The sequence below is a fragment of the Ceratosolen solmsi genome, unplaced genomic scaffold, assembly GCF_000503995.2.
Source record: "Ceratosolen solmsi marchali unplaced genomic scaffold, CerSol_1.0 scaffold56, whole genome shotgun sequence".
Lineage (NCBI taxonomy): Eukaryota > Metazoa > Arthropoda > Insecta > Hymenoptera > Agaonidae > Ceratosolen > Ceratosolen solmsi.
In genome coordinates, this window is record NW_011948425.1 from 3,797,518 (window position 1) to 3,808,443 (window position 10,926).

Consider the following 10,926-nt stretch of genomic DNA (forward strand, 5'->3'; position numbering starts at 1 on the left):
AACAATGTAGAAAAACATACATGACGAGTAATCAGAATAGTATGCAGCTGTATAATTATTAATTACGTCGTTATAAAGTGACAGAAACGAATGAACGTAAATTGTTATTATAATCATTTTATAAAGACTATAGAATGCACGAGTCTTTCTTTAATTTCTGTGATAGTTGAATTTCAATCACAATAATCAGTCGCGTAGATAATCACATTTAGATTTAAAAAAATAATTCTGTTCAATCACCTTGTCTCACCTCGTACATAAATAGAACAATGTTGTACTCTATTGCCCCTCTTGTAAACTTGCACATTTACAATTTCATTTTACATTTTCACACTGGAACCATTTATATTGTTGAATTTTTCTTACTGATAAGCGTTAAATCCATAAATGTCTTTAAAATTTTTTACAAATTTGCAACTTTATGCCTCGCGTTTTGAAGGAGGTACTAAATGATTTGGTAGGTGCGAAGGCAGCTCATTACCATCTAATTTAATATTAATCAAGTGCATGGCCAGTGCAAATTCGTCAGAATCAAGATATCCATCCTTGTCAACGTCTGATAAATTCCAAATTTTTCCAAGTATAGTGTTGGGTAATTTGGATTTAACCATTTCCGATTTTGCAGCTGAAAATGTTTGTTAATATATAGCTGTTAGGTACGGTTAAGTTTTTTTTTTCTTTGCAAAAATTCCAACGTATATTTGCAAGAATCATTTTTAATTGAATTATATATTGCATATTACAGAGAAGATGTAGCAGTTGTGATAATACATTTTTATTACATTAATTTTTTTTCTCAACTCAAGCTGCTTTCTTATATATAAAAAAACTTTACTAAAATAATCATTAATGCTTACCTGCACCCGTAATTCTTCCATCTAATGGTCCAAGAGTGTCAAATATCGAATCGTATTTGTATTTCTCTTTCATAATAATCCATTCTGGCTCATTAGATCCAGCATCGATACCTTCACCTTTTTTGTACCCAAATGGACTTACTTGATCTTCGACACCTTCAAATGCTCCTCCTGTGAATGCAAAAATTATTGAATAAATAATTTAGCATTAGAAATAAATCTAAAAATTAACTTTACCTTTTACAGATTCTCCAGTTGAATTTTCTTCGCGAGGAATCATTGCCATAAGTTTCGAAATATCGTCCGAAAACATTTTATCTACAACTTCTAGTAATCTGGGTTTAAGAATATTGAATTTGAGAAAATCATGGCGTTGCAAATTTTCCTGCATTTTTTTGAGATCTGGAAAATCACCAGGTGAAATGTTTTGCTCGCGTTGGATTTGATCATAAATAAAACCCAAATTTTTAATTAATTCTTTTTTCTTAGCGTCCTTGCCAAATATAGTAGGCATATCTTTACGCAATGAGCTAATGACATACGCATGTACCTGCAATTAATATTTTATAATTCAACTGCTTCGAGTATAACCTAACGTTTAAATACTAAGTACAGCACATTACATTCACAAATGTGATTATTTTTTAATTTACCTTGGCTAATCGAGCTCTTTTTATTAAATCGTTAAGTTTTCTGAGTGCAGCATTTCTAGGTAGAGATCGCAGATCTTTGAAGAGGTCCTGCTCTTCATCTTCAAATAGTCTGTAAAAAAATATTTTTTTGCATAAATAAGATTGGAAAATTTTATCTTATAAATCATTAGTTTGATATTGTCACTAGAACGTAGAAATTTATATTGTTTGTTAAAATGTTAGAAAATAGAAAAGAATTTTACACAATTTATGTAAATATTGAATTTAAATAAAAAGCCGTTGTGAACACAGTAAGCTCTCAATAGTAAGTGGGGATATAAAAATTTAAGTAAGCATTATGGAAACAAAAAAAAAAACTTCACATAGTGTTTTCCATTCTGTAATGAAATGTTTAAAGACTTGTCAACTTTCGTATCTCGTATTATTGTTTAATCCTAATATAAAAAACTATTGATATTTTATTTAAATGTCACACGATGGAAAATATTTATAATTTTAATAACTTTTAATTCTGTATTATAAAATCTTTTAAAATTGTAGCTTAGAAATTAATTATGAAACTCTTATAGAATTGTTTTCGAACAAAGGCAGACATAATAATTTGTTAAAAATTTGTTAAAATAATATTTTTGACAATGTCAAATTGAATCCTGTAAATGAAAAACATTTTTCTTTAGTTTTATTTGCCACGACAAAAAAGATATGATATTGTACATTTCATAAATTTTAAAATGTCAATATTGAAACGATGACTTTTATAAATAGTGCGCTTGCATAAGTATAAGATAGGCTTGAAATTTTTACCTCTACATTTTATAAAAAATCTACCTTTTATTAATAGTGTATCTTAACGGTTGATCCCAAAACGAACCAATATATACACGGGCAACTTCTGGTGTTTGCAGAACTTTGCCAAGAGACCACATAAGAGCACCATAAACACGCATAAGTTGTTGATGATCTACCATATCAGCTTTATTCAAGACGATTCTAATTTTGTCATCGTGCCCACGAAGTGCCTCGATCGAACGGCGAAATTCATCAGAGATATCTAGTTTATGCGCATCGAATAAAAGAATAATTCTATCCACATGTTCGGCAAACCACTCTAATACACCAGTAAAATCATAACCCCTATCAACCTGTACAAACGATGGGCTCATTATTATTTTTTTTTTACATACATTAGATATAGCTGCGTATATAAACAAGAATAAGTTATAAAAAAATTGTATAATGCCAATGCAAAATGATGTATAATATTATAATGGGAATTTATCAGCTAGACATTAGAAACGTTTGCAATATTAGAATTTTCATTTATGAAATATATGAAATAGTTAATAATTAAATAGATAATATATAGTAAGAATATAGAAGTGTATTTATAGAAGCATTGTTAAGGCGTTTGAATGAAAATCTAAATGATCGCTACTGCGCAATTCCTTGAAGAGATAAAGAGCAAACAAATAGAGAAGGAACTCAATTTTATAATATCATCAACATTTTTTTTTATTTAGTTTTTATTAATATATTAATACCCACTCTCTGCTTTTCTCCTGACAGGATTCCAGGTGTATCGACGATCGAAATACCCTTCAACACTGGTGAATCAAGCGTAGAGCATTGGAAGCGATTCAGAAAAGAATTTCCAAACTTGGTAAGTGGTCTAAACTGTTTTTGCGGGTCGACGATAAGAGCATTACCAGGGATAATGCCTTCTTTATCATCGTGCATAATAGCGATGAATCTATCGGTCGTTGGCTCCGGTCCAATTCTAATTCCAGGGAAATCTCTTTCTAATAAATATTTGATAAAAGTAGTTTTGCCAGTGGAATACTGTCCTACTAATAAAATCATGGGCTTGGCGTCGAAGTCTGGATCGTCGAGCTGAGGCGAGTGAAACTCGTGGAACTGATAAGCCACCTCCAGTGGCAACAATTTAGTCTTATAGATTTTCTTAAGGCCTTCCGTAACATTTTCAAACATATCCTGCTTGTTAATATCATCCTTGTGCAGCCAGCTAAACATCTTTGTTGTTATGTGGATTTTAATCTAAACCAATACGAAAATAAAATTAAACTTAAAAGTTAACAAAGAGTGAAGTACATTTGAATATAGGTTAGGCACTTTATAGTGCATCAAACATTACAATTCGATGTTCATAAAATCAAGACAATAATGAAATTTATTGGAAAGTAATGAAGCATCGATAGCTTGTAATCGTCATTATTACGAAACATTAAGCGGGGAGCATCAGCGGTAAGTTACACGAGTGATTCATCAAATGACTTTTTTCTTGTTTTTTCTTTATAATTTTCTTAACATTCTTTTAAGAAAATAACATAAGCAGTGAGCGTAATGGCATACATATCTAAACGCGATTGTAGTCTCACATCTCAACAACATATCTCCCACAGAGCAAACAGCCGGGATCAATTAAAGCTAATTGAGCTAGGAAATAGTATCGCGACCCCCATACACTTAACAAAACACTTTTCAACTGAGCTTGAACCGTTCGTGTAGTCGCTGTCTCAATTGACCGTCCCGACTACCACAACCACAGGACTCCACTCTATGTACACAAAAAGTCCCCTTCCGCATCCACAACGTGGACATCCACAGGTCAGTCACCGACACTCCCCAGTCCCAAGGAGATTTGGCTTAGCTTGGATCCTCGCTACCTCATACGTCACTCAAGCACGCAATTATATTCATCGGGTCGGATGGAAGACGGTCGCGATGGACGGATGGTTGGCGGGTGGGTGGGAGGGAGCTGCTAATGACCCACAGTGAGTGAGAGGGAGAGGGAGAGAACGAGAGCGATGGACAATAAATACAGTCGTTCTCAAAAGATGTATGTGTGATTCATCGTATAGCAGTGTAAAATCGACGAACCACCCGTTCAGGCTAGATGGTAACACTTTCATATCACCGGACGCACAACAACCAGCTGTCCACTCTTGACAAATATGACTGTACAAATAGTCGTACTTTTGGTAATATTTACGATAAAACTCAAAGGATCGGTAATGGAAGGATTGTGCGTGAGCGCTAACACGAGATGTTGGAGCCGTTGGATCGCTCGAATTTAAAGTAAACGAGCAAAAAACATGGGGGACGGCAATCTAATGATAACCGGATATATTACACATTTATGGGCAATTAAATAGCAGATTTAAAAGAAGGTTCGTCGATGCTGATTTAACGTCGATGCAACGCTGACTCAACGTTGATCAAGTAAAGCGAGATAGATCGAGTACGGCGGCCTCTGGCGGCCGAGACTCTCGGCAAACGAACCTTTCGTCTCGCGGACGAATAGTGGGAGTTAACGGACTGCCAAAGCTTCCTCGTAGCGAGCAACAACATCTCAATTGTACGATTTAATTAAAGAGCCGTGCATGGATTTCATTGAAAAGACCTAAATAGCTCTTGTATGTACTTCAAGTTCGGGTGATTTTTCAATTTTCTAGTCACGAATTCACTCGCTACCAAAGAAATTTTCTGAAATCTCACACGCGTGCCATATAATCGAAACTATATAACCAACAATAACAATAACTACAACAACAACAACAACGACGACGACGACGACGACGACGACGACGACGACGACGACGACGACGAGGACAACCAAAACAACAACAACAACAACAACAACGACAGAAACATCAACATCATTGACAATAAACATAAGTGTAAATCATTAATCATATAGCTGTAACATATAAATAAATAGTCGCACACGGACGTTTAATGGAAATAAGGAATCATTATAATATACCATTATAATATATGAATATTCGTTGACATTTTACGATAATGGCAAATTTTATTAGCATTTATTATTTGTTTATCAGAAGAAAAATTTTCTCGATTAGACCATAATTGAAAAAGCGTAAACACCGTTGCATTTAATTGTCATAAATTACAAATCGTTTAAATTTTATTTTAATTGTAATATTGAAATCATCGCAAATAGGCTCTCTATTCATAATATAGTAGTCACATTAAATTTATCGCTTAGTCTTGGGGAATCGTAATTTCTTTAAATTTACTAATTGCAATAAGTATTTAGCTATTCATTGATGAGATTATGTATTTTTCTTCCCTTATATCAATGTATTCATTAAAAGTTCAATTTATTTATGATCCGTTAAATTTAATTAGAATTTATAAAAAAAAATAAATAAATAAATATATATATAAATAATAATAATAACAATAATAATGGATAATCTATTGATTCATATTAAAATAATTTTTACAAGATTTTGTCTTTGATTTCGTAAATTACTATTTTATTTTTTCAAAATAACCGGCCGCTACACATTTACAATTTAATGCTCCTATCTCTATTATTGCATTTCTACTACTATTTTCTAATTCTAATTTTAATGATGATCAAACAATTGAAATGCTCGATTATTTTAATAAGTTTTTCTTAGAACGGGTAATATTATTTTAGCAATTGTCAATAAATTCATAGTTTTCTATTAAAGTTAATTTTTATTTTAATAATAATATTTAAATAATACTGTTTATAACATATTATAATAAAGAATGCTTTTTTTTTTTTTAACTATTTCTAATTTAAGCTTTAATAATAATATTTAATAATTTTAGTAACTGATGGTATAGCTCTTCGAGCATTTAAATATTTGAAAGGAAAAAAACAACAACAACAACGACAAAATAATAATATTGGTACAATATCTTTAAAAATATAAAGTTTAACTATTTTTTAAGTTTACATTTTGTATTTTTGCATTTTACACAACAGGTCTTTTATTATTTTAGTTGAATTATCTATCATTATTTTCACTTAATAATGTTGTTGTTATTGATAACGAGGTCACAATAGCACAAATTTCTTTTGAATATGATTTAATGGTTTTGTAATATTCCTGTGTCTTTTTTAAATAAATTGGCATAAATTCTAATATATTTATTGCAAAAATCTTTTTATCGTAATTCTCGTTTATCTCGACGACCCGCTTAAAACAATGAAAAAATGAAAAAACGATGAAATGCTCGAACTAAACGAAAGTGCATATGTGATTCGGAGAACGGCAATTATTGATGAAATTGTAATTCGGGAATGAGATCGTGGCTATTCGAATTATATTGTTGGGCGTCTACTTCCTGTCGTATACGTGCGTATGCTTGCAACGGTACATGTGTGTGTCTGTGCGCGCGCGCGTATATATATATATATATATATATATATATATATGTATATGTATATATGCTGACACATCGTTGTATATAAAAAAGAAAAAAATGCGCGCTATTTCCTCGTGCCTTTGGTTCGTAAAATTTATGGAATATATACGTACGCGTATACACAATATAGTCTTCGGTGTCAAGGAATCGATTATAAGAGAGTTGCAAGGACATCTAGAGCATTGTTTTTCCGTACTTTTTTGTAGCTTTGCTTAAGCGAGCATCATTTTCAATTGTTTACTTTTCGAATTATACTGTATAATTGTAATTGTTAAGAATTGCCTTTATTTTATTTTTTTTAATATTTATATCAAAGATTCGTTATTTTTTATGTTTAATTATGGCGTGATGATGGACATTTTTTTGAAATACCTGCAATTGGTTGACTATGAAAATATATATTATTTTGTTTGCGATTTCATATCGTATGCCATAGATCTTTTAAATTATTTGTTTTATTGACAGATTTATCAGTTTCGTATGAAAAAGGAACAGGATTTTTTGTTTTAAATTGTATATGCATTTAAAAGACGAAATAACCTTTACAAATGATTAATAATAATGTGCATAATAGAATTATTTGACTACTCACGAATATATTACATGGAACATTTCAATATTTGACTCTACCGCGAAGATTATTCGCTTGAAAGGGAAATACTTTATAATAGGATATTGTAACAAGATACAAAAGCGGTATCTACATAGACAATTATCTGTGTATACAACTATATTTAGTTGGCTGATGATGTGGTAATTTCTTCTTCTAACAAAAAAAAACAAAAAAAAAAACAAAAAACAAAAAACAAAAAAAAAACAAAACCTATGTATGTTTAAATTCGTATAAAATAGTCATTTTTCTCTAATAATCGAATTTTTTTTTTATTTTTTTATTTCTCTTTTCATTTAAAATTCATTTTATTATCGTATGAATGATGAATAAAAAATGCTCGATTATCGAACCAATGATGAATTAAAATTCTAAATAATGTCTAAATTAATGAGGGTAGAGCTCAATAATAGAATCAACAATAGAAAGTCTAAAGTATGTTTCATCACGATCTAGCGAAAATTATGTTAATTTTGATCCAACTAGTGTCAATAAGCATTGTTATATCGAACGATCATGATATTGTAATGGTTAAAGTTGAAAATCTATATTATTCGGATTGTACTATTATTCTCTCTAAGATCGTAGTAAAAATTACTGCCAATTCGATCCCTTTATCCACAACAAGCATATATCTAACATAATTAGTCAACAATGATTTCTGCTAAACAAAAAAAAAAACGATCCCCCCCCCCCCCAAATTTCTTACCCCTTCCGCGCCCGTAGTCGATTACATGTCCCATATCTATTGAATCACCGATCGAATACATGCAGCGCTACCATTAAAACAGTTACATAATGATAATTTCGTGCTCGCATTCGCGTCATTGTTCATTCGGGCGTATGAACTAGTGTAGCGCATGTTTACTCAAAAACAATCACTAAAGCAATTAATGTAGGAGCAAAGGGAAGCCAAGGGGTAGAAATTCGTGTACATAGTGCACTGCTGAATTCTCCTTGAGCACCTCGGGCGCTCCTCCTTCACAACTGGCCGCCCGTTAATCACACTCGCGATATACAACACTCGCGTGGTCAGATTAGTAGCGAACGAGTAGCCGATGTAACCGATCGCCGATTTAAAGTACGCGGATCGCTAACACGCCGACGACAAGTGCCACGACGAGTACAGCCGACGCTCCTCCAGATCGTCGCCGAATTCGTGCGAGTGCGCGCGCCACGTGCGACCCAAGAGACTTGCGCGCTGCAGCTATTGCGAATAAAACAGAGCGAGAGAGATCGAGAGAGTGATCGAGAGAGACAGAGAGAGAGAGATGGGTGAGTGGGTGGGGGTGGGGTGGGGCGAAAGATTATCATCGTGGGTAAACCAATCGATTTTATTTCATGAGCATTTTTAATACGATCTCAGCGCGCTGATAAGCTGATAAGTGGCGCGCGATGATTCACATTGGAAATCGTTTGTTCGCAGCTTCATCAGGCACTGAGGGACGGCCAATAGCGATCCGTTACGGCTCCATGGGCGCTTTGTAAGCTCATGAGCCGAGGGGCTTTTGTGCTCGATCGTCGCGAGTCCAGTGTCAGGCGTTTAGCCGCCGCGAGTAAGCAAATTGTCTCTTCGCTCTTAGAGCTTCAATGCTAAGCTCCGGCTTGCATTCTTTATAACAAGCTAATACGCAAGAGAGCAGGAATCTTTTTAAAATAATCGCGCGCGCCGTCTCGCTCGTAAAATGGGCTTTTTAAGTGCGCGATGCCTCCACAGCCACGTGCGCTTCTGTTGAGCCGCGTACGTAAAATAATTCGAAAAGTTTTTACGAGCTACGACGTGTGTACAAAGTCACTTTAATATCTGTCGCGCTATCTTACCGCATGACTCTATCAACGCTAATTTTCTGTAATTGACGTATTGACGTACGCTCTATATTTTTGATTCTTTCAGTTCGAAAGATCGTCGATTGCTTGTCTCGGAATTTTAAGGCTTTTCTATTTTTCATCTCGAGCATGGTAATTACAAGCTTATTACAAATTTATCATTGTGAATGATAAATGAGCAATTTTGTACAAGCGCGCGTCTTCTTACATCTTGTATTTATGCAAATTGGAAATAGAAAGATGGGTGACGTTAGTTAATCCTGCCCATGAACATACACACGCCAATAATGTAAATTCTGCGCTAAAAATATAATTTTCATCGTCTGTGTAAGAAACACTTTCGAGTGCGTGCTCATTTTGTTCTTTTCTTTTTTCATCGAGGAAGCGAAAGTAGTTATCCGGTCTTATCTTAGTTAAGACTTGTTTCCTCGTCGCCTTATCTTCGTTCGGAATGTAGCGCAAAATTTCCGCAATTTTCTTGAACCGATGCCAGATAATCAGGCAAAAGCACAATCTTGACATAGAAACGGAGGTGCCCCGTCCCCGCGGGTCCGTTGCTCGCCGTCACCGGACAACATCGTCTTGTCCTTGCCGACGACGATCATCTCGCTAATCAAGCGGACAATCCTCGCGATATCATCGAGATAGCCTCGCGCGACACTGCTCGGGTTCTTTCCCTCCGAGTGCTCGAGTGCCAACCTCGTGGGAGGGGTAGGGGAATGGGAGGGGGGGGGGATGTTGCGACTCGGTTGCTGATATAACTCGAGCCTCGCCGCGATAAGATAGGATCGCGATTTTCATGACTTTGAGCGCATTCGAAAGAGAGCTGACGCGCAATGTCCCTCGCTCGTTGATTAATGAAAGTTGTCTAAAGTTACAACGCGGCACTTGAAGAGCACGAAGCACGACCAACTTCATACTACTGCTTCCCATCGGTTTATCCATCTCTCTTTCCTTACTCTCCGACTAGTTTCATTATTCTGCATCTTTTATCTAATAATACTCATACGTATTTTCAATGATTGTCAGGAATTATTAGTTTATAAATTAAAAATTCTATCGATCATCTTAGGGCCAGTATATATAATGTTTTAATGCGACGTGTCGTATACATAAAAATATAATTCTTCCCTGCTTTTATAGAAGATTTTAGTTTCGTTGTAGGTTCAGAATTTTCCAGTAACTCTAGAAATTCGCTTTTAATATCAAACAATAGTGCCTCTAATGATGATCAAACTGTTTGTCAATATTTCAATATATTGGAATAAATGAAATGACATCTGTCACTGATTAGTGCAATTAACACGGCTAATAGTGATTAATTTTTATGATAGTATGATTTCTTAAATCGTAATCTTAAACGTAATAATAATATCAATAGCCATTTTCGTTTACATTAAAATTATGTAAACACATGAAATTCTATTTCTCTTGACTTTCAGTCTTACAATATTGGCCATCATGCTTTAATGAACAATTAGGAATGAATCAGTTCTGTATTAATTTTCTCGCTGTACACGCTATGTACACAAGAAAAGGTCTTTATGCAAGAATTTCATCGATTATAAATATAAAGCAATTACCCATTAAGTATGGCAACACTTATACATTAATGAATATAAACCATTAATTGATTGAACGTATGTATTAAATATTGAATATATTTTACGCAATGTATCGAGCAAATTATAATTACTTTTATATTCTCATTATCAAATTATCGATGAATTTGATTGTAAAATAAATATTAATT

At 33.8% G+C, this 10,926-nt stretch overlaps 1 protein-coding gene across 1 annotated transcript; it reads right to left on the reverse strand.

Annotated features, from left to right (window-relative positions):
• Positions 1-6: 6 nt before the first annotated feature.
• Past1 (putative achaete scute target 1) lies at positions 7-4,655 on the reverse strand. Its single transcript, XM_011500354.1, has 7 exons — positions 4,409-4,655; positions 3,056-3,565; positions 2,339-2,652; positions 1,511-1,619; positions 1,095-1,407; positions 858-1,028; positions 7-625 (listed from the first exon to the last, which is right to left on the reverse strand). The coding sequence occupies exons 2-7, from the start codon at positions 3,539-3,541 to the stop codon at positions 420-422; spliced, it is 1,599 nt and encodes a 532-aa protein (XP_011498656.1). The 5' UTR covers positions 3,542-3,565; positions 4,409-4,655; the 3' UTR covers positions 7-419.
• Positions 4,656-10,926: the final 6,271 nt, after the last annotated feature.

Bases quoted from the DNA above. Each gene is read 5' to 3' on its own strand.
- Past1 (XM_011500354.1), bottom strand. From the start codon at position 3,541: ATGTTTAGCTGGCTGCACAAGGATGATATTAACAAGCAGGATATGTTT. The intron at 2,653-3,055 runs GTGGGTATTAAT...TCGTTTGTACAG, and splicing joins TGTCAGGAGAAAAGCAGAGA to GTTGATAGGGGTTATGATTT. The intron at 1,620-2,338 runs GTAGATTTTTTA...ATTTTTTTACAG, and splicing joins AGATACACTATTAATAAAAG to ACTATTTGAAGATGAAGAGC.